At 42.9% G+C, this 25,057-nt stretch overlaps 1 protein-coding gene across 3 annotated transcripts in view; it reads left to right on the forward strand.

Moving 5' to 3' along the window:
- Positions 1-25,057, forward strand: part of Sh3rf2 (SH3 domain containing ring finger 2) — a 106,194-nt gene that overhangs the window by 29,623 nt on the left and 51,514 nt on the right. For 2 of the 3 annotated variants that reach the window (XM_006525955.2, NM_001146299.1), the window contains 2 exons: positions 19,408-19,677; positions 21,938-22,033. In XM_006525955.2, coding sequence (XP_006526018.1) covers positions 19,408-19,677; positions 21,938-22,033 — 366 coding nt within the window. The remainder of the gene's footprint in view (positions 1-19,407; positions 19,678-21,937; positions 22,034-25,057) is intronic. The other variant, NM_172966.3, reaches the window with a different exon arrangement.

Consider the following 25,057-nt stretch of genomic DNA (forward strand, 5'->3'; position numbering starts at 1 on the left):
ACGAAGTCTTTTGTAACTTAGTTGAGAATACTCTAATGTGACAGAAATCCTAGTATGAACTCGATACTATTTAAGTCTTTTGTTTAAAACCTTTACTTTAAAACAATAAGTAATGTGAAAACTCTAAATCCATCTTTGACTCCTCCCTGCCTACCTATGTGGTTTTTAAATTTTTAAATTACATTTGATTTATTATTTTGGGGACTAAGGGTATCGTGTGTGCCATGCCATACACGTGGAGGTCAAGTGAATTCTCAGGATTAAATTCAGAGTCAGGCTTAGCCCTGAGTGCCTTCCCTCACTGAGCCATCTCGATAGCCCCATGTACACTTTAAGTCCGTCTCAGACCAGTAGCTTTGCGCTAAAAGTGTTCCATTGACTCTGTCGAGAAACAAAAGTGCAATGGGCATGGTGGTGCGTGCCTTTAATCCCAGCACTCAGGAGGCAGAGAGAAGTGGATCTCTGTGAGTTCGAGGCCAGCCTGCTCTACAGACTGAGTTCCAGGACTGTCAGGGCTACACCCAGAAACCCTGTCTCCTGGGAGTGGGGTCCAACAAACCACAGGTGCCTCAAGGAAAACAAATGACCAAAGTGCCAAAAAGAGAGCAGTATTTCCTCAGCATCTGTGGTGTGTGCGCCAGACCCATGAGGGATGCCTTTATTCCTCTGCCTCAAGGAGGAGGAAACTGGTGCTAGATGAACCTCAGTTACGTCCACATGATTACACTGTAAATAACAAGTGAGGATTATGAGCTCATGTGTGGACTCAGAATGCTCACCACTATAGGAGACTTGTTCTGTCTTTTCTAGCCAATAATCATATTACTTTTACCATGAAATATTTCACTGGAGAAGACCATAACTGCCTTAAGATTACCCATGATGCCTTGATACCAAAAACAAAAACAAAACAAAACAAGCAACAAACAAACAAAACCCCATGGATGTGTTTGCCCTGTGGCACTGTCCTGAAGACAGCCATAGTCTTCTTCAGTTTCAAGAGGGTCCATGTCCCCAAAATGTTAAAGATTCAGTCTAATAATTTCTCAAGGTTTAAAGTATTTTACTTGCTAATTAATTAAGTAGTGACACACACACACACACACACACACACACACCCTCAGGTCATTGTACCCTGTTGCCTATAATCTCAGCATTTGAGAGGCTGAGGCAGCAAGATTGAGAGGTTAAGAACAGACAGTCTAGGCTATGTAGCAAGTTACAGGCTATCCTAAGATGCAAAATCTGCTGTCAAGCTAAATAAATATGTGTAATCTATAAGAAAAGTAAAACTAATTTTAAAGATATATTTCACTTCATCTGACTTGCTACGGCATTGTTTCTACACTGAATCAACACAAAAACTATATTTACTCTTGCTTTTTAAAAAAAATCTTAATATACAAACGCCTTCCAAATCCAGTGGGAAATTTTCACTCACGGTGCTGCTGTCACGTGTGATTGACAGCCTCCATGGTGGACAGTACAGTCTAGAAACCCATGTATCTAACTGTGGGTTCAGGTTGTCTCTCGTAGGGAGTGAGGCCAAGAAGAAAGCATCAGAAATTTCTATTTTCCTGATGCACTTTGTAGTGCAGTGCTTCTCAACCCTTGAATACAGCTCCTCAGGTTGTGGTGACCCCCAACCATAAAATTATTTTTGTTGCTACTTCATAACTGTAACTTTACTACTGTTATGAGTTGCGATGCAAATATCTGTGGGGTTTGATGGTTTTAGGCAACCTCTGTAAAAGGGTCATTTGGGTCCCCCAAAGAGGTCACGACCGCCTCCCCCAGGTTGAGAATCAGTGGTCTAGTGTCTAGCTTTCTTCATTATAGGACACTTTAAAGACCAGGAAATGGAGACTTGCGAACAGTAAATGGCTCTTTTGCTCCCATTCATTCCCACTGCCTGTAAGGGCTGGCACTGGGGTATCAACTGTGCCCTCTGTTCCCCCCCAGCAAACTGAGAGTCAGTTTTTAAAGAAAAAAAAGAAAAAAAAAAACCAGGCAATCTGTCTGCTTCCAGGCTACTTCATGAGCTCAGTGCTACAGGAACGTTTTCAAAGAAGGAAATGAACAGTATAGATTGGGTGTATAGTAGGAAAAGTTCCAATAACTTACGAGCGTGTAATTTTCACTGACATGGTTATAAATGCAATTTGATCTTCACATTATTCTAGAGCAGTTGAAAACGGAGAAAAGCAATCTTTGGGTCATTTTCTAGTCATCGGGAATATTAATGGGTGCCGTGTTCCAAGGCCTGTCAAGCCTAAACACTCTGTAGCCTTTGGGGTTCCTTTTAGATTGGACTGGTTCCTCTCTGACCAGACTTCTGCTTTCTCTGCCAAGAAATTATAAATCTAGCCTAAAGCATCCTGCGAATATCACCTCCGTGGCTGCCATAGAGCTTGAAAGCTCCACAAAGACCGATATTTGTTCTGTCTAAAAATTAAGCCCTTGGGCTTGATTTTTTTTTCCTACCACCAAAAACAGACCGGTTGGTTTGTAAGAGAGTCAAGCAACAAGCCATAAAAACAACAATCTGCCTTTGTGAGTGCCTCCTGGGGGGAGACATCAGAAGATACCTGCTGTGGTTGTCGGAGCTGGTTGAGAGAAAAGATGAGGGACCAGAATGACTGTACCAAGAGGGCAGGTATGGAAATTGAAATCTAAAGTAGACAGGTCCTTTTTTCATTGTCTTTCAGCGGTCAAATGGCCACAAAGTTTGTGATTATTGCTTAATACTGTGCTGACCACTAGGACAAGAGAAGCTAAACGGAGATATAAACTTCCAGGTTAAAATAAAAATGATGTTCAAACACCCCATCAGTTACACCACAAGGACTGACAGAATGCCAGCCGTAGCCTGCCATGTGCTAGGTACTAAAGAAGCAACTTTGTGGTCTCACTTGATTCTTGCAGAGCGTTGGTTGACAGAACTTTCATGGGTACGATGGGTAGACCGACACAAGCCCGCAGTTAGGACCCAAGATGCACCTGTGGCTTTAGTAGATAGAGAAGTAGTAATAGAAGGGGCTAACAGACCGTTAATAATCCAAGTTCTACTTGGGATACATGCACCTTCTTTCCCAGTCCCATGAGAGCAGCATACAGTTCATATTATTACCAACATTCTCATCTTAGGGGAGGACACAGGCCAAGGTCACCTATCTTGAGGTAGAAAAATGCCCAGATGACAGAGACAGCCAGTTTTGTTGGGATTTTTCTTATACAACCCACAAGCCAATAACCTTGAACACACTATTTAGTTTAACATCAACTCATCTGAAAGGAGAGTAGATCATGGAAGGAAGGAAGGAAGAAAGGAAGGAAGGGAGGGAGGGAGGGAGGGAGGGAGGGAGGGAGGGAAGGAGAGAGGGAGGGAAGGAAGTGGGGAGGGAGAGAAGTGGGGAGAGAGGAAAAGGAGCATTCTAGCATCCTATCAGGATAGGAAAGGCTTTATTTATACTTCATTTCTACTCCCCAGTCATGCTGGTTGCCCATCTTGTGAGAGACTAAGTACAAAGGCCAAAGTGTCTGAGGAATGCAGAGGTGCCCCATTCTTTCTCTATGTCGCATATCACAAACCTTCACAAATATGGAGGAATAAAAGAGCAAACACATGTTGCTCCCCGTTTCTGTAGCCAGGAGTGCTGTACAGCCTAACTAGCTGGATCTCCCGCAGCTAAGAGACCAGTCAAGGTGGGTTCTCATCTGAAAGCACAAGGAAGGATTCACCACCAAACCTTCATATCACAGAATCTGTTTATGTATGTCCATAACACCAAGGGCAGTACTGCTATTGACTGGAGGCCACTTTAAGCTCTCAAAGACCATTCTTAGCTCCTTGCCATACAGACCTGCTAACACAGCCATGTATGTCTTCAGAGCCTGCACTGGAGCTTTTTAGCAACATAGCTCCAACAACATGATGCTGTGACCATGAGCTAACCTCAGTAGTGAGATCCCACGGTCTTCACTTTGTTCTGATGGCAAGAAGCAATTCACAGGTCCTGCCTACACCTGGGGGAAGGGAATCACACAAAGGATGCACACATTTGCTCATAGCAGAGACCATGGGGCCACCTTCCAGTCTTTCTGCCGTAGATGAGTAGGAATTGGAAGCAGGCAAAGAACAAGGATAGTGGGAATATCTCTACATATTCATAATGTTTATTAATGACATGCTGCTTGTTCATTATTCACATGCATTCCCTCACTTAATGTCCCTCCAAACCCTGTGTGGCCATTTTACTATTATCATCACTTTACAAGAGATCAACCCAGCATTCAGAAAAGAGAAGCAAAATTTCCAGGCTCGCACACGTAAAAAGAAAAAGCAGGGCCCACGCTGGTTCCTATTAGACCATAAACCAAGCTTTCGCCATGTACTTTAGTCTGAGAAGTGAGGTAAATAGAAGAGAATAAGAGAGGGCGTGGAAGACGGAACAAGAGAGAACAATGCTCCTAAGCCATTTGAAAACTCATTTCTGAGAGAGCTGGCAGTCACCTGGGGATGCTCAGTGGCTAGAGTGCTCACCCCATATGCCAAGGGCACAAGGCTTAATCCCAGAACTCACAGGAGGAGACAGGAACATCAGAAGTTCAAGGTCAACATCAAATACACTGTGAATTGCAGGCCTGCCTGGACTTCATTATACATTATCCAAAGTAATAGAGAAAAGAGGAGGAGAGGGAAGAAGGAAGGAAAAAAATACATCGGTATACAATGTATTGTCCAGTTTCTGTACAAACCCAACTAAGCACATGGGTTTGAACTGGAACTGGTAGGAGCCTGGATGGATCTCATGCTTCCGAACCTTCCTGGCCCACCTTAGCTTATCAGAACCTAGAGCCAAACACTGCAGCCAAGCCATGTGCCGACACTTGGATACTCAGCCCAGGTGGGCAGCGTCTTCCATTGCATTCTGCCAAACGTCTGCAGGAGCACATCTGGGCTCCAGCAGCAGGGCCAAGGCCTGGGTTTGTTTTTCACAGCTCATTTGCGATGTCCCATTCTATTCCTGGACACTCTGTCCTTCCCAACTGACATTAGAGCTCAATTTCCCAATAGCCACTTTAATGAGATGGCTCCAGACAGTGCTGCTCAGCATCAGTTTGGGGAAGCCAACACTTTCCAGCACCTGCTAGGAGAAGGATGGCTAGGCGTGGCATAGCTCCGACTCTTCTCTTAGCTGGCTGAGCCTGTGTCTTAAAGGGATAGTTGCAGATGCCATGGGAAGCCTCATGCAGACACAGTGACTCACAGCCATGTAGGGGAAAGGAAGAGATTTGAAAACCAGATCCCTTTTACACCAGCCCAGAACAGGCAGGTCTGCTAATCTTCACCCTAGCTGCCTTTTCTCTAGGCAACACCCTTTACTGGCTTCCTCCATGTCTACCTAGTTCACCTACCCAAAGGGAAAGCCCAGCAAAACTATGTCCGTGTTTCCAAGCCAACCCTCCTAGAGCTAAGCCCACTGATAAACTTGGATTGAGTTTCAACTTTATGCAGGAGCGCTGAGATGTTAGCACACAGAAAAGGTAGCAGGAAATATTTGTATTTCCATAGCTGGGGGTAGTGTCTATCTCGGCCATTTTCTAGTTGTGGGGCTGCCAGCCTATCCTGCTCTGTGTTTCATGTCCCTTATCTGTCAGAGAGAGAGAACCAAAGGTCCCTCCCTCATGGATCATTATGAACCTTAGACAATGTACTTCATTACACTGGGGCACAGCTGCAGTCAGCCAGTAAGTGTTACTGTTGTAGGCATGGACAGGAATGACTGTCAGTGGACTGATCCATAGCCTACAGCTAGTCTTCCTGAGAGGCAATGTTACATCTACACACGTCTTGTGCATAGGAATTCTGACTGTCTTACTCACTGGCTAGCCCTGGCTTCTAGAACAGTGTTAGCAAACACAGGCACTTGGTAAATTTTATCTGATTCTCACTTTACAAAGAGGGAAATAGAATATGGAAGAAGCTACAAGACTTGTTTTAAAATTATACATTATAAATGAGTGCAAAGTGGGATTTGAGTGCAAAGCACATTGGCTATAAAGCCCTTGCTCTTTACACAATAGTATCTTGTCATTTATAAGTCATTTATATACTCAGGAGGCAGAGGCAGGCAGATCTCTGTGGATTCAAGGCCAGCCTGGTCTATAGAGTGAGTTCCAGGAGAGCCAGGGCTACACAGAGAAATGGAGTCTCCGAAAACCAACCAACTAACCAACAAACCACCCAGAGATACAAACAAATAAGTCATCTATAATTATTTATTGAGTATATTTTACTTTTTGAGGGTTTTTTGTTTTAGTTTTTACATGTGTGTGTGTGTGTGTGTGTGTGTGTGTGTGTGTGTGTGTGTGTGTGTAGGTTATTAAACACCAATTATGTGCTCAGGAATGTGTGGTTATAATAATGAGTACTAAGTTTTACTTTCTACTCTCGAGAACTTGAGATTCCAATTATCTGTAAGAATTCTACTCCAGAATTATGGATACAGCTCAGTGGTAGAGTACTTGCTTGCATTTGAAAGCCCTGGGTTTGATCTCCAGAACTTAAGAACAACAACAAACAAACAAACAAACTCTGTTTCTAAGGGGTCTTGTTTCTAGGGGTCCTGTTTCTCTGACTCCCTGAATCTACACAGTATGGCTGATAAAGCCCTCTGGTTCATTTTAAGCTAGGGGTGCCTTTTCTGTCTCCCAAACTGGAGATTATAAATATACCCAGTGAAGTCCATCGGGCTGGTTAATGTCCTCCTACTTTGTCTGGAGTTATGTGAGAAGACATTATTACAGGGAAAGCTAACTGTACAAAAGGTGTGTCAGGTCACCTCCTAAGTGTTTCTAGACCCATGGCCTTTTCAAAGAGAGTCTCTATGCATTTGCAAAGATACTTAGAAAAATAGAACGGTGTTCTTCACTGCTATCATTTCAGGAAACATGCTCAGATTAGAACCATCAACTCGGAGTATCTTATTTTCTTTCCTGGTTGTGTTCCTATAAATAAATATTTGTGATCCAGGAGTGTGTCTGTTTGTCTGTCTATCTGTCTGTCTGTGTGCTTGTGCTGGCGCGCGCATGTGTGTGTTTCCGTGTCTGTCTCTGTGGGTATGTCTGCGTGTATGTTTTAATCAGCTCTAAATTCATTTGTTGAATTCCATAGGACTGAATGAGCCATCACATAATAATTTTACCTCAGTAGGAGAGAAGTTGTAACTAGTTCACGGGGTAATTATAGGGCAGCTTTCTGCCAGGCTTTAAAGATAGACTTTGAAATGTTTATTTTTTTCACTTGCCTACTGTCATGTGTAGAAAGAGGTTCCAGCTCCTGGGATACCCGCCAGAGTTAAATGAGGGCCAGCTAGAGAGAGAGGCACAAAGAGTTGGGTCTTATCTTTCCGTGTTCAGACTTCTGGGACACAGATTTATCCTACCACATTGGTATGTTGATCTCCATAGAGACCTCAATAGAATTATGACAAGATGCACAGCACACATCTTCAGAAGTGTAACCCCTGGGCCAACATTCACATCCCTGGAAACTGGCCAGATGTGTGGATTTTTGGATCCCACCTCAAACCTACTGTGTCAGTAAGTGGATGGGAAGAAGCAGCCTGTTTGAACAACCCCTCAAGATGATTCTGGTATACTCTAGAATGTGAGCATCATTTCTCTTAGGTCCATGATGTTTAGCTTAGTAACTGGGTCCCAAGACATGACTGAAGGAGGAACTGACATGAATGAAACATATTCGCACATAGCCACACAATTTGTTTTTGCTTAGCCACTGTACAGCCGTGGCGCATAAGACATGTAACCTAGCCAATCTTAGTGTTGGAAAGTTTAACAAGGGATTCAGAGGAACTCCATGTCTGTTCATTCCCAAAGCATCAATCAACACTTCGACTGCCTTCAAGCAATCAATATGCTGTCAGCCAACTGGAAATTTTCAAGAAAATTCAGCAATTGGCTCTCATAAGCCCCAGGAAGTGGATTCCAAAACATCCACCACTCTCTCTCTAAGACTTAACTTCTTCATCTGCACCGTGGATGGATAGACACAGTACTGACTCACAGGGGTCATCAGATGATTGAAATGAGAACACAGGAAAGCAGCAAATTATATTTTATACACACACACACACATATATATATCAGAAACATACCAGGTGTTTGTTTCCCCCTTCTGGGTACTTAGCATGCACTGTCCCGTTGAGACCTCACAGCTGTGACAAGGGCACTGATAATTCCTTTTGCTTCATGTGTGAGGAACCTGGACTCAAATTACAAGTCCAAAGTGAAATGGGTAGCAAGTGGGAGAATGAGTGTGACCTCAAAACCCTGGGGTCGAAGACATTCTCAGCCTGTTTACCAGTCTAGGCTTTCAGTCCACTATGAAACAACCTGTTCTACACAATAGTTTCCAGTAATTCTAGCATGAGTCTGTCAGAAAAAACAACAAAACAAAACAAAACAAAACAAAACAAAACAAAACAAAACAAAACAAAACAAAACAAAACTGAGGCTATCGGGTCCATAGCAACATGCAGTTTAGATTTTGTCTGACATACACAAATCAGCACTAGGGAATTTTAAGCATTCCAGAAGAGGGGTGTTGGTGCATACCTCTCTCAGCAGAGCTCTTCCTCTGACTTTGGAAAGCTTTTTGTTATGGTAATTTGTAAGTCCGAACAAGAAGGCACCTACACAGCTGTCAACCTGAGGTCTTTCCTAGACCACCATCCCCACTCTCTCCTCCAATTAGAATAGAATCAGGGCAGAACCCACACATCATGTTCTTCCATCTTTAGCAAGCATGTGAGCAGCTGCCTTTCAAAGATAAAGATCTATTTTTAACACCACTTCCATGTCATAATCACATAAAAATTCAATCTTGGCAGTAAGCACCTTTGCCCACTGAACCATCTTTCTGGTCCCTCAAAAAAAAATAATAATAATGGTAGATGTTGTTTGAATCAGGACCCACCAAGTTCTGTGTATTGTAGCTAATGAATACACCTCTTAATTTTTTTACTCTGTAGGTTCATCCCCATAACAAACCTATTCTTTTTTTTTTCTTTCACATGCAAAGAGCAGATTTCCTGAGAGGCTCCAACCCCCTGAATGTTTCCTATTGCATCCCTGGGACATCCGTGGATCTGTTCTACGGTCCCTGAATTTCATGTGGCTGACTGATACACACATTACCCTCCCTGAGCAGTAGCCACCAGCACATTTGGCCTGTCTTCATTTGCACTAATTTGAAGTAAATGAAATTTGAAATTCAGTTCCAATGCTACACAAGCTACGTGAGGCAAGTACTACTCTATAGCAGGTTTCTCTCACAGTAGGAAGTTTATTGAACAGCGGTGCTTCTAGAAGTTTCAATAGATCATATGATGCCTGTCACCTCTTTTTCCCTACGTACACTAAAGAGAAAAGATGAACACCCTGAACTTACATGCATGCTCAGGTCATATAAGGGAAGCAAGCGGTATGTGCCAGATTCTATTCCTGCCTGTTATGAGTGGCAGCATCTGTGTTTACAGAAGGTGATTAGATGCTATGAGGAGAGCTTTCCCTATGTAATAAAAGGCCAGCAGCTCCCCAGCAGGCAAGCAGCCTGGCCCTTTCCTGCCTCCTCAGATGGAAACTGAGAGAATTCGTGTGATCTGTAAGACTCGGTTATTAAAAGGCTTGCTGCTTCCAGAACAGCCTTTCCTTGCAGGTGTCTCTGGAGGTTTCTCCCTTGGTGTATTTCTGTCTTGGCATGGATACAACAAGCACACTTTATAGCACACTGAGTAGGTTTCAGCTTCCTCCCAAGACACTTTGCGAAGCCCAAGGGGGCCATGTCAAGGCAGAGTACGTGAGCCACACCCATGGTGAATTCTAGCAGAAACCTAACCAGCCCCTAAAGAAACCTCAACAAATGAGAGTAGAGAGATGACAGCTCAGCAGTTACAACCACTTCCTGCTGCTCTTCCAGAGGACCCACATTCAATTCTCAGCACCACATACTCAACTCACAACCTCCTGTAACTCCAGCTCCAAGAGATCTGACTCCCTCTTCTGGCAGCTACACTCACACACATAGACACACACACACAAATAAATACATACATATATACATACATACATACATACATACAAACAAATGTTTTTAAAATGAAAACACCTCAATCAGCTTATGGAGATTTGTGATCAATTTTGGTGTTTGTGGTAGGAAAGAATGTGGACATTTTGAGGTTCAGATACCATTGTCAATGGATTCATTTGTCCTTTGGGGAAAAACATTTATTGGGCTAGATACTGCGTTAGGCATTAGGGCCCTAGAGACATAAAGCTTTCAGTTCCTGCTAAGTGTGCAGTAGAAGGGTCAGGTGTCAACTGACAATGCAAAGTGGAGAGTGTCATTAAAGCTAGTGGGATGATCCTTAATTCAGGCTGTCTATTTAAAGATGTGACGTTTAAGCTGAGACCTGAACAACACGGAGCAGCTGAGCAGTAGAGGAAGGGAAGGAGGAGACTATTCTGGAAGACATTTAAGAGATAAGAAATTATGAGGCACAAGTAGCTTCAAAAAGAAGCTCTAAGGGACTGCAGTAGTCAGCATGAAGAAGATGCCCAGAGATGGATACAGACCAGGACCTGCAGTGGTCAATGTGAGAGGAAGATGCCCAGAGATAGATATGGAGAGAAGAAATTCAGCAGTGTCATCTGAGGCAAGCCATGTGTCCTCGTGCCTCAGTTTCTTCTGCTATCAAACAGGCATAATGGTTTCATGCAGTGTTGCATCTAGAGCCCAGTGACAACAAATACAAAAGTTTGATACAAACTGTATCCTAAAGTCCCACCTGCGGAAAGGCAATGATGCTGGACTACAGAAGTGTTTCATGTCTGAGTGTGAATGCAAGGAACCCTGCACGGGTATGTCAGAACAGCTCCTGCCCACTGTCAAGTGCCCATCTCTTCCAAACACCATGCTCAGTGATATCACGTAGGTAAACAAGGTAGGATGGCTCATACTGGGAAGTTTGGCATGAGTCTTTCCGCAAAAGTTAATGGACATAAAGCATTGCATGTGTGCATGCAAAAGGAATGATAAGAATAGAGCCCCTGGACACAAGAAAGCTTTCCTATAACAAAGAGCAACACAGATCTGTTGTGACTTCTGAAAAAGCAGTGCTACAACTCTCTGTCATATGAGATAGGAGCACCCAAAGCCAGCCCTCTCAGAGAAGACCAGGATGAAGAGCCACTTCCTCATGCCAACCTATTTCCTGACATGCCAGAGGCGTGTCAGTGACACCCAGCCTGCAGAGATGAGCCTGGAGCCTCTCAGGTCAACAGCTGCTGAGAACTGCTTTCTTTGGCGCATGTGGCTAGCAATAAACTGGATTTCAATGTTCTGAATAGACGGAAAAAGATAGCTCCTTGCTCTCGCCTGCTCCCTTCACTGGGGCTGCCATCTGTCAATTTTTGTCACTCAGCATGGTTACCTGCACCAGAGATTAGAGACTTAATGCAGAGAGGCATGCTGGGAAGGAAAATGTCTACCACAAGCAAGAATCCCCAAGGCAAATGCCTTTGGAAACCCTGGACACAGATACAATTCAAACCACATTTTAAATGATGGCACCTTTCCAATGGGCAGTTTACAAAAATGCAGTATTTATCTGTGGTTATGTCTGTTTTGTCTCCACTTTTGGGGAAATAATTAGTTGTATATGATGTAGTCTTATTGGAAGAACGCTGTAAACAAAATGCCAAAATTTGAGTGGTGCTTAAGTGAGATGGCTTGATTAAATAATGTTCACTCACTCGGTTACTTGTTCAGCAAATTAATAAGCGTTGACTAGGCCCTGGAAGAATGTGAGTTCCATAAAGGCAAAAGTTGGGTCCATCTTATTTATTGTGGGTCCTCAGAAAATTTCTGATGACTACGTGAGTGTACATGTCACTAGGTACAGAGGGTAGGAGGTGATTACGTTAGTGTTACAGAACTCGATCTGATATGCAGGCATGTGAGCCAGCAATTACAGTGAGGGCTGATGAATGCTATACTCAAAGATGTATAGAACCCCTCACAAGACAGGGGGTGCAATCCAGCTAAGGGGTCTCAAGAAGACAAAGAAGGTACAAAGAATATGCCTTGATAAGTCCTGTTCTGGTTAATCTACAATGTCTACATGCTTGGATTTCGAAGTCACCTAGGAAACACCCCAGGAAGGAGATCACACCTCATAATCACATGCATGCACTTGTGCACACACTTGCAACTCTTGAAGACATGTCACTTTTTAACAATAGATGCTGCCAGCTGCATTAGCGCTAGCTCTCTTCGAAGTCACTTTCCCCAATGGTCTGCGGGGGGAAGGGGAGCTGTAGCCATTTCTTTCCTTGTCATAACAGCCTGTCCCAATGGTGACACCCTCACCAGCAATTCCTAGAAGAACTGGACACAGAAAACCTGAAAAACATACTGAACTGCCTTCTACCCATGACTCCAGTCCAACAGTTATCATTTGGACAACTTGCTTTTATCTCATCCATTACCTTTGTGTTAAGTATATTTTAAAGATATTTCTAGAATCTTTCACCTTAAAAAAAAAACTGTCATCTTTAGAGTTGGAAGAAATAGTAAAAAAATAAATGAATGACCACCTTCTTTGGATCAGAAGAAACTGAGGTGCAGAGAATTTACTGCTTCATCCAAGGGCATGGTACGAGAGCTGTAGATTCCATCTAGGGACCATGTCTAGAACCTCATCCTGGACGGCCCCGTTCTCAGAGATGCCCGGCTGTTTGCCTAGATTATGTTATCTCTCATTGTTCCTCTTTCATCTCCAGAGCCCTCCACATTGAGATGAAGGGGACCAATTAAGTTAGGGGATAAAGGCAGAGGAGAGCTGCCAGCATACCCTTTTATCTTAAGCTAGTAGGAAGGTGGTAGCTAGAATAACATTTGGCTTAGTTTTTTCACTCAGCATGATGGATTTGGCTCAATTCTCCAGCCATGTGGGACAAGATACATCTGCCATTTGCCACACCTATTGGGAAAGCCTACTCTAGAAACAAGAAATGGGAGAGAGTAGAGCTGTTTGCCAGGTTGGGGTGGGGGGAGGCCGGTATCATGGTGCTTTCCCATCTTTCAGTTCACCTCTTACCTTCCTACACATGCCTTGTGCCCTCCTGGAGAAAGAGATGGTGAGAGAAATCTTGGGTTTTGAGGATTTCAATGCTCTCTGTTTGAACATCTGTAGGAATTGGCACATAGCCCACTTCCAAAACAATCCTTAGTTATTGGCTAAGAATCAGCTTGCATTTAGAGCCTGAGATATGGAAGTGGACATCTCTGGTATTACCTTCAGTGTTAGATAAATGAGATCACTCCAGAGCAAACACTGGGGAAATGTTTCAGAAGGAAACAGGAAAGTACATGAATGGCAAACCTTAAAAGGCAGTGACCGATCTGGACGGCCCACTCTCTGTCCACCTGATACAAACATCTGCGTCCCTTCCCCTTCTTCTTGCTACCAGAATCAGGAAGTGGCAGGACTCAGGGCAAGAGGGCTGGCATGTCCTGAGCCCTTGACTGGTATCACCTTGGAACTGGAAGGAAGGATGCCATGCCTCTATGTGGCATGACATGGGTCCATAAAGGAGCCCTGGGATGCCCTGGTGCTAGAGTGCAGACGACAACAAAGGGTCACAGACAGAAAATGGAAACACACAGAAAAGAATAGAGTGGAGGTTTAGATATAGACGTGAGGACAATGCTAATCTTCCCTGTACATTGCCTCCTTCCTGCCTTAAGGGTTCCTGTCCCCTATTCTTTTCCTCTATTAAATGTACTCTAGCCTGTAATTCTATATTTATTTGTATAAGTTTGATTTTCATTTGACCAAGTGGACTATTAGATCAATCAAACACATTGTATAATGCCTGGCATGATGGATTCTCAAATTATATTTGTTGAAAGAAAACCAAATAAATGGTTGACATGTAGAGCAGAGAAAGTCAAGCCAGATGTTAACAGCAGGCTGATTCTTCCTCTTTCTTTGGGCATGAATTTCTAAGCATCCTGGTTTGTGTAGTATTTAGTACTGCCACACATTCTACTAGGTAGTCTACATAATGTGTCTCATTAGTCCTCTCAACACAGCCACGAGGAAGTGTGTCCAAGGGCCCCAGATGCCTTCACACTCAACAAATCACTGGAAATCAGTAAATCTGGTCTATTCCAGCTAAAGAATACAGATTAAAGTAAGCAGTAGAAAGGAACACATGAGACAGAATCCAAGAAGGGCTCTTCTGTAAAATACCATGACAAAGTTGGATAATGGCCTTTGGGTCCTCCATTCTATGCCCCACCCCTTCACCCCTGCACCTGCAGAGACAAAACACACACACACATAATTATGAGCCATAAAAGTAAGCTGGTGCCAACTGCACATAGGGTAACAGCAGATGCAGAACTTGGAGTCATTTCCCCGGAGGAAACAATTGAGGAATGGATAGAATCAACCATCTGAGACTTTTCAGGTGCTTAGCTTTTATTCAAGGGCTCTGGAGTTCAATAATTCATGCTAATGCAGCCAACATCAAGCCAATTGCATTCATGCTCCATTCAGATTTTGATTGCTAAACAGCCCCAGCGACTTTTATGATGGGAAGACACTCTGGTGAGTTCAGTTGGCATAGAAGGAGTGTAGCAGAAATACCAGGACCTTGGGGTTAGATGAGCCCGAGTCTTTCTCCGGCCTGGTGTATACTGGCTGAGTGTAGACTTCATCTGGTGACATTAACCATCTCAGAATTTCTATTTCACAATCAATACAACAGGGTGACACCACTTGCTCTGTAGGGTTGTGAGATTCACAGATGAAAATTTCAGTAGTATGATAACATAAGAGAAACTTCAGTGGCCTGAAAGAACCCTGAGACATGTTCATTCCACACACACACACCCTTCAGAGTCCTTCTCCTTCTCTGCCTCTCTCTCTCTTTCCCCTTCTGTCCCCTCCTACCTCCCTCCACCCTTCCTATAATGGAGGACAGTGTTTTCTCTCACTATAATGGGAGTACCAAGAATACCAGGGACATATTATCCAGAAGGAGGAACGAAGAGGGAGAGCCTTGCGCCGAATATAGAATCTGTAATTCGTGTTCACGAACTTCCCCGTGCTGAGGAGGAATGGAGAAGTGAGGAAGGCGGACAATTAGGACCATCATAGAGATTCAAAGTTGAGGCAGCTTCAAAGGACTTTAAGCATTTTCTACCACTTTGCTTTAATACCCTCCCTCGGTACTCATTAAACTACATACGTATGCCACTTGCACTAGAAATATCTTCCCGGAAGGAAAAGAAGAAAGTAGGTTAGTAATTTACAAGCTTGTATCAAATCTCCCTTGCCCCCATTTGATTTTGAAAAAGGCGTTGCTTAAATGCATATCATCAAACTGGATGGAAGAATAGCTACGTAAAAATTAAAATGCAGCTACAGAAAAAGAGAAAGCCTACTACAAGTAAGACTGAGCAAATAGTTCAGGCCTGGGGTCTGGGCTATGTGTTCTTAACACCCTCTGAGACAGGTAAACCACATAGTTTATTTTGAGAAACATGAACTTAATGGTTAAGACCCTGTACTTAAAAAAAAAGTCCCATGTTCAGATCCTGAATCTACCACCGTCTCACTTTGTAAATTTGGGCAACTTTGAATGTTCTGATTTCGAATTTTCTAAGTTTTGAAATTTGAATTTGTATATACTTTGAAGATTGCTGTGAGAATTAAATAAGATACATTATGAAATAATGGTATCTGGTATATATGAAAAATAGTATTAACTATTATATATATATATATAGATATAGATATAGGTATAGATATATATGTATATAGATATATATATTAGCATCATTGTGTAAAGGACTTGGATTCCCTTTTCCTTATCATTTCATCCTTTTCTTTTTATAAATCAAAAAGAATAAGCCGGGCGTGGTGGCGCACACCTTTAATCCCAGCACTCGGGAGGCAGAGACAGGCGGATTTCTGAGTTCGAGGCCAGCCTGGTCTACATAGTGAGTTCCAGGACAGCCAGGGCTACACAGAGAAACCCTGTCTCGAAAAAAACAAAACAAAACAAAACAAAAAAAGAACAATACATCAAAATAAAAGTTTATGTAAGGAAGTAGTCCAAGGCCGTGTGGCAGGATCTTTCCCCTGTTTAGAAGTAGCCTTCATCCTCATTACTCAAGATGGCAGTCAGAGCTCCAGGTGCATCTGTGGGATGGATGGAGCCAGGGAAGAGAAGACAGTCTCCTTCAGAAAGATTTTTCTGAAAGGTTTCCACTCCAGGGACCAGAACTCAGCAGTTAGGAAGACTTAAAGTGTACTCAGCCAGGAAGTCATGTGCCCAGAAAAATGTGACACATGTGAGCCTTGGTCAATGTCTGTCCTTCCAAATTCCAAGCCAGGATGCCTCACAGACTTGGGTTTTTCCTGGGCATCCTCTGATCTCATCCTCTGCAGGCTAGTTTCTCACATAGCATCTCCCGCAACACAGGTCACAGTCCTTATACCACTAAGTTTCATGTCCTTCCCAGATTCCTTCCATAGGCCCTCCCGTCATCTATAAGCTTTGCCCCATTCTTTTTTCTCCCAGGTTTGTCTGATTTTAATAGGCAACATGATCATTTTGTTATAAAAGTTTAAAAACCAGAACTAAACACTTAGGGGAAAACACTGTTCCTTAAAAATAATCTGTGTTGTGAGGTTCAGACATCTAACATTTTCCAAAGCAGTTAAGCTAATATGTGATGATAATCTAGTCCACAGGCCTGTCTCTGACTTCTATTACACTGAACAGCATATTTAGAGTGATGCTTCATGCTAAAGGATCAACATCAGCTTTAATGACTACAGAGCTCTCACCACGAGAATGTGTGTCATACTTTATTGAACCACTTCCACGTGCCTTGCTCACTTACCCTCCAGTTTCTCCAGGGTGAGCTGTGTTCTTGTATTTCCCTAAGCCCCAGGCCTTCCTTCCAATATCCACAGCCCCGTTATCCATTGCCAAGGGGATGTGAGAGCTCTCTACAATTAGCTTGGAATTGTATTTTCAAATGAGCATTGTAGAACTAGAAAATGCTGGAAGACCTGAATTAAATTCTTCCATCTCCCCTAGGGACAGCAAGGGAATTGTTTCATCCCACTGCTTAGAAAAACATACACAAGTGTCTCTGGTGAGAGAAAGGTCTTTGTTGAAACCTGAGTTGTTAGAACTTTCAATGTGCCAAGCCAACCTCAAATAAAACCATATTGAGATCATTCCTGTGTGGAGAAACCAGGCTCAATGGGTGAGTGGAGGGAAACATTTGACTGCATTAATTATTTAGACAGACAACTAATCTGACAAATGACGATTCACGAGCCGATTTTTATTCAAAAGCTGTGATTGATTCCTGACTAATTGTTTCCTTGTCTCAGTTGCGTTTCCTAATGATCCAGCTGCTCATGAGGTCCACAGTTCTGCAGAAGGCTGTAGCCAAATTATGCTGCAGTACCCTCACAATCCACTTCCTATCTGCAGGTGGTTTCCACTCCCATTTTCTTCCCATCAATGCTGAGGAGTAGGTAAAAGTGCTGTCATTAGTTCCCCATTATACATGATGCTAAATAAAGGAAGACATTCACCGGGCACATATTATATTCTAGGCAAGATGTTTGATGCATTATGGATACTATTTATTGCTCGCAAAAGCCATAATGAGGTAGACATTCTACTAACATCTTATTTTATACATGAACATAGTTCAAAAAAAATGTTAAACAACCCTAATCACATAAGTAGAAAGAGACAGAATCAGAATGCAAAATCAGTATGGAGCCAGAAAGAATCATTGACTCACAGTGCTGGCTGGTTTTATGTCAACTTGATATAAGCTAAAGTCATCTGAGAGAAGAGAACCTCAATTGAGAAAATGCCTCCATAGCACCAGGGCTGTAGGTAAACCTGTAGGACATTTTCTTAATTAATGACTGGTGTGAGAAGGCTCAGCTCATTGTGGGTGGTGCCACCCTGGGTTGGTGGTCCTGGGTTCTATAAGAAAGCAGGCTGAACAAGCACAAAGAGCAAGTCAGTAAGCAGCGCCCCTCTGTGGCCTCTGCATCAGCTCCTGCCTCCCAATTCCTGCCCTGCTTCAGTTCCTGTCCTGACTTCTTCAATAATAAACAGTGATGTGGAAGGATAAGCCAAAGGGTTTATACTCTTTAATCTCTAAGTTGCATTTGGTCAAGATGTTTCATCACAGCAATGGTAACCCTGACTAAGACATTCACTCAAAGTCACATAGCAGTGAGTCAATCCTAACACATACTCCCAGTATCAGGATTAACAACAAAAGCTCTAGACTCAGAACTCCTCGGTTCAGAGCTAATGTTTGCTGATACCGTTCCCCAACTGTGTCTGTCATCTTATGCAAGTTACCAAACCACCGTTACTCTGCTTCATCAGTAAATTGAATGGTGAACTTCTGTCTCAAAAGGTTACTGTGTTGTTTCTGTTTCCTAGATATTGTGAGCAGAGCAGTGATGTCCCGCACCTGAGGTTTGCATAACATTTCAGAAGAGGGGCAGAAAGATTGTGAGAGCCAAGCGATTGGGGAGTTTGTGTCTCCTAGTAATATCAGAAACTATTTCCATGAGGTTTCACCAACATGCAATCCCAGTATAAGCTGATTAAGGACAATACCACTAGTTTTTCCAGATACCTTTGTAGTGATAAAAGATACCTGCATATAAACACTGATTTAAAATTCTTTCATATGTATTTATTGTATAGTCAATAAAGTGCTGTAAATAAATGGGAACAATCAACTATAGCCACAAACCACCATCCAAATCAAAATATAAAATCAAGGTACTGCTAAGGTGGATGAGGAAAGCCCATGAGATCTCATCTTACACAAAGCACTACAGACAACCAAGAAAAGCTGGGACCAGGAGAGGCAGTGCTCCCCAGGAGAGGCAGTGCTCCCCAGATCAGAGCACAACAGTTGGTTATCCAGTGCCAGTCAACCCTGAAAACAGGCAAGGAACATTATTATACAAACCGAGGAGGTTGTATTTGGGACTATATGTGTGCATGTGTGGACATATATGCATGCAATAGCAATTGGTAAAGGTAGAAGCCTTGAATTTGAAGGAGAGTGGAGAAAGGAATGTGAGAGTATTTGAAGGGAGCAAAGTGGGAGAAACTAAGACCGCTATTTACATTAAATGAGACAAATGATCCACACACGATTATCATTAGTAGTTGGTATGAGACATTCCATTCTTCCACCCCTAATCTCAGTTCCTATTTTCTGCCCTGTGTCACTTACAGGTGCCTCGAGCCAAGGCCTTGTGCAACTACAGAGGGAAGAATCCTGGCGACCTGAAGTTTAATAAAGGCGATGTCATCCTCCTTCGGAGACAGCTTGATGAGAACTGGTACCAGGGGGAGATTAATGGCGTCAGCGGGATCTTCCCGGCCAGCTCTGTGGAAGTCATCAAACAGCTGCCCCAACCACCCCCACTCTGCAGAGCCCTCTACAACTTTGACCTTCGAGACAAGGATAAGAGTGAGAACCAGGACTGCCTGACCTTCCTCAAGGTAAGAGTCCCACACTACATACAGACTATGGCAGAACCCAGAGTCCATTGTTTAATACTTGCTGGTTTTTAAGAAGAATACGCATTTTACACATGAATGCACATGTGTGTGTATGTTTGTGTGTGTGAGCAACCACAAATATGTAAGCAATGTGTGTTTATGTGTATAATTTCAACTACATGGTTACTATCTCAGTCAATGTTCTATTGCTGTGAAGAGACACTAAGACCATGGCAACACTTACAAAAGAAAACACTTAATTGGGTCATCAACTGTGTTTTCAAAGGCTGTTGAAATCCTCTCACAGAAATCTAAGTTGGGGTTACTTTATTCTTTTCTTCTATGACAGGTTAACACGGGAGCACATGAAGTGGTGCTATTATAATTCCTCAGTAAACGTCTTCTGTAAAGTGTTTGCGTTTTACTAGTATGAGGAATGAGATTTCACCTCGGATTCGTTCTGACTAAATCACCTCACTGCCCTGTGTGTTCCGAAATGATGACCATCTTTATTTTCTTGGTTCCTCAGTGCATTCACAGCAAGGTCATTCTGTAACCTGAACTACAAACTTCACACTTAGACAATAGGTAGAGAAAGTCTAATGTCACAAGTATTTGCTGAGTATCAACCGTATAGTACACGTTAGACACTGAGTTCCTAGGAAGACATAGCAGAAAACAACATCTGCTTCCCCAACTTCTCTAGGGATTTGCAAACAGGGACAGTTGTACCACACTCTCCTTCATTCCCTAAACCAATTATTTGACAATTTCTTTTAAACATACTTAATCTATCTTCATTTTATATAGATGAGTATTTTGCCCATGTGCATGTATGTGTACCATGTGTGTGCCTGGTACCTGTGGAAACCATAAGAAGGCATTGGCTCTCTAGAACTCACATTACAGATGATTAGGAACCACCATGTGGGTGCCAGGAACCAACTCTGGGTCCCCTGTAAGAGCAAGTGCTCTTAACCACTAAGTCATCACCCTCCCCCACCAACTGACAATTCAGTCACTTGGAACAGTGATGGAGCGATATCCCTCCTTCCATGGGACTGGGAGTCTAATGGAAGACACATGTACATCAATGGGAAGATATGATACCAGATCAGAGAATTTTGTCACTGTGGAACACTGAAGCTTCACTAGAAAAATCTAAACTCAGTCCTAAACACAGTATGTCCAAAGTCAACCACAGATCTTCCCTCTGGTAAATGTAGTGGCTCATATCTGTACCTACAATCTCAGCGTTTGGGATACTGAGGGAGGAGGGTCACTGAAGCCAGCCTGGGCTCCAGAGAAAAGCAAAAAGACAGTGTGATGGCTAGGGAGATAGCTCAGAAGATAAAAAGGACTTGCTGCCAAACCTGCTGGCTCCAGTTCAATCCCCAAACCACAAGGTCCAAGGAGAGAAACAACTCTCACAAGTTGCCCTCTGACCTCCAAACCCACAGTGGTACATGTCACACACATGGGTGGGAAGGGAAAAAAAGTGTTCCTATCGAGGTATAAGTTTCCAGCTTATTTCAAAATGTATAAGCCGGGCAGTGGTGGCGCACGCCTTTAATTCCAGCACTTGGGAGGCAGAGGCAGGCGGATTTCTGAGTTTCAGGACAGCCTGGTCTACAAAGTGAGTTCCAGGACAGCCAGGGCTACACAGAGAACCCTGTCTTGAAAACAAACAAACAAACAAACAAACAAAAAAACCCAAAATGTATGAACTTTACTAAATGCATTTATGTATGTCTTGAAAATAATTTAAATCAATATTTATATGTATATATCTTTTATCTTACTACAAAAACATCAAGAAAAAGTCAACCACGCTATTGGCAGATTATGTGGATAGAACCCACTTGTTTTGCTTATCAACATTTAAAATGTTTCTGCAACTTTATATGTAATTTTTTTGTAGTTAGAAACTTTTAAGTGAAAGCTGCTTTATTTTTGATATATTAAAACTGAGTGTGTTCTGGAAAGTCTTCAAAATTCGAATGAACAACATTCCACAGACTCTGCTGGTGACTGGAGTATTCCGATTTTTTTCCTAGCAAGTTCCATTGATCCTCAAATCACTTCCGTTCCTTTTGAAAATCTTGGTGACCCAAGGACTATCCTCTGTGATGCCAGGAATATTTCCCACACAACCTACTCAAGAGTCCACCCCCTTGCTCCTTGTTTCAAACTGATCTCAGGGGAAGGTTTTATCACCTGAAAGTGGAGGGTAGAGCTGACGTGAGGCCTTCTCTTTCAGGATGATGTCATCACAGTGATCAGCCGTGTAGATGAGAACTGGGCAGAGGGAAAGCTCGGAGATAAAGTGGGCATCTTCCCCATCTTGTTTGTAGAGGTACGTACGTGATTTTCCCATCTGAAGTTGCTCAAAAGGGTCTGTATGCCCCAGTGATGGCTAAAAGAATTTCTTATTTAACATGAGACTTAAAACTCACTAGAGCCTCTAAAGAGACTCATTCTACCCAGTAACACACAATGTTGGTGAATCTAGAGAAATGGGTCTTTTCTATTCTGTTTTTTAGAATGTAAAGTGGTAAGGTTCTTGCATCAAAATGAAAATTCACCTATAAACAAAAAACCTTAAAGTGTGCACCACTTTATGTTAACAATTGCATGTTAAAACTTTATGTTAATATTTGAAGACTGATTGTAAGGAAATACTTAAACAAACATATAAAGCTGTTTATACAAAACATACAAAATGCTCACCATAGCATTGGTAACTGTGAAAACGTGGAAATGATCGAAATAACCAACAGTAAGCACTCACTGTGAGGGAGGGACAGGGTCTCACTGTGTAGACAAGGCTATACTCAAACTCACAGACTTATCTGCCTCTGACTCCTGAGTGCTAGGGTTAAAGATGTGTGCCACCATGCCTGGCCTACTCTTTTTGTTTATTTGGTTGGTTTTGTTTTATTTTGTTTTTCGAGACAGGGTTTCACTGTGTAGCCCTGGATGTCCTGGAACTCACTTTGTAGACCAGGCTGGCCTCAAACTCAGAAATCTGCCTGCCTCTGCTTTCCAAGTGCTGGGATCAAAGGTGTGCGCCACCACCACCTAGGAAAAAAAATGTTATATAACATTTCAAATGTTAAAGAATAATATTGTAGAGCACTTGATATAATGAGAAAATATATGATTTACTGCTGAACTGAAAACAAATTAAATGGGTATAGATTTCCAAATCCTCAAGATGAGAAAATACCAGAGATCTGTCTGTCCATAACAATGTGAATGTACTTAATACTGCTGAATCAGGCACTTAAATCAATGAAACTGTGCCCTATGTGTTTTCTACCACAGTAAAATAAAGTTGAACTAGGTTGAAAGCAGCTCTATAAATGTGTGCATAAAATGTACAAGGGGTACAAGAACATGTACCAACATATACCAACATATTGGGAGTAGTGACCACTAGAGGTTAAAATTGCAAGTGGAACCCAGAGGTTGACATCCGGTGTCTTCCTCTACAGTTCTCCATGGGGTTTTTTGAGAGTCATTCATTGAACCTGGAACTTGCTGTTTGTTGATACTTGCCAACAGGATCTTCCTGCCTCCATGCTGTCACCACCAGCACTGGGGTTTCAGGCATGTGCTACCACAGCCTTTATGCAGGTTCTGGGCTCCAAGCACAGGTCTGGGGTCCTCACCTTTGCATAACAAGCAGTTTACATACTGAGCTAATTCCCCTTACGTCTGTGGGCATAATAATAATGATAATAAAAAAAAGCTTAACTTAAAAAACAAGCTAGGCTATCTATTTCTCTAGTGTAATTATCTAACTTCTAGTCTCTAACCTCACTAGCCACAAGCCTCGCCCTAGCTCGAAGCAAGTCGTTTGCAGATTCAAAAGAGAGTTTTCATTGTTTAAGTGCATTTACTGGGTGCTTACCGTGCATAAAAGTATTGAAAGTGAGTATCGGGAAGCTATAAAAGGAGGAGAAGGTGGTGGCCCCACCCTTCAGGAGGGCGGGGGAACAGAACTGAGGCAGAGTTGAGAAGAAGCCAGTTCTTCCATGCCTGAAAGCCAAAGCAAGTTCTGCAATGAAGGGTGTCTCCTAAGCATGGTCCAGCTTTCAAGGAGATGTGTATCCTTCACTCAGCCAGTCAAAGCAACAGTGGAGGGAAGGGTGGAGGGAGAGCCGTACAGAGCGCTGTGCATTCAAAGGTCTCATTCCACCAGCCTTTTTCTTCCTGGCACACCTGCCCATTGCTTCCTTGTCTGTTCAAATTTCACTCATTTTATGAGACTCTGCTGGGAGAAAAAAAGTCCAGAAAATGTCAGCAGCCAGGTGAGCATTGATTGATATCTGTCTTCTCTGAACACGACGAGTTGGTCAGACTTTACAGGCCAGCTAACACAGAACAGGCTCTCCATAAAATAAATAAATAAATAAATAAGTTTGCCCAGTTTATACAAGGCCTTGGGATCCAATAACAATACAGTGATTTTTAAAGCATTAAAATGAATAAATGAAAACCTATCTGAAGATGGTTAGAAAGAAAGAAATAAACCATTCGCCTTGACCCTGTCTGGTTCTCTCACTTACTTAATCATTCATTGGCTCCATCAGGTTCTTCAATAAGTTCTAAAGATACAGGACGGATATGGGTCCCTAGTCCCAGAGGTCACAGAGTCCGGCACTCGGGTAATGAATTACAAGGATGATGGATGATGCCAACGGTGGGAGAAGAGAACTGTTAGGGGGTTGTGAAGCGCAGCTAACTCAGGGAGGTCAGCAAGCCCCACCTGAGCTGACTGCGAAGCAATTAAGGTTAGGTGTGTATGAATGGAGGGAAAAGCAGCTGGGGACATAGCAGTAGCACCAGAAGGACCCAGAGACCACTAGATCCGAAGCCAGGTCACCAAGCCAAAGAAGTAAATTGTAGTAAACTACAAACCATTTTGTGAACCATCAGAACAGGTCAGGTAATGTTGTCATACTAAGCAGCCCCAGAGTCTCAGTGGCTTAACAGAGAAGATGGTGTTTCCTACCTAAAATGTATGTTCAGCACAGGATGCCGAGTGACTTCACAGCCACCTGGGAGCCGACACTAAGGCTGGGCCATCTTTTAGCTGCAACATCTGGAGCATGCCTCCTTCCTAGTTTCTACAGGAAGGGAGAGTGGGTTGTAGATTCAGGGTGGAGGGTTTCTGAAGTAACACTGCCCCCCACTGCCCATTGGCCTGAACCAGTCACATCACCCCAAGTCAGCAGAGGAAAGGGGACCACGTGGATACTCGAGGAGATGCCATCTACTGTAATAAACTAAGATCTAACACAGAGATCCATAGAAGCCATAGAAAGTTCTTAGGAAAGCAGTGACCTGACCAGGCTTGTTTTGTTTTGTTTGA

Source organism: Mus musculus, chromosome 18 (assembly GCF_000001635.26).
Source record: "Mus musculus strain C57BL/6J chromosome 18, GRCm38.p6 C57BL/6J".
In the NCBI taxonomy this organism is placed as follows: Eukaryota; Metazoa; Chordata; class Mammalia; order Rodentia; family Muridae; genus Mus; species Mus musculus.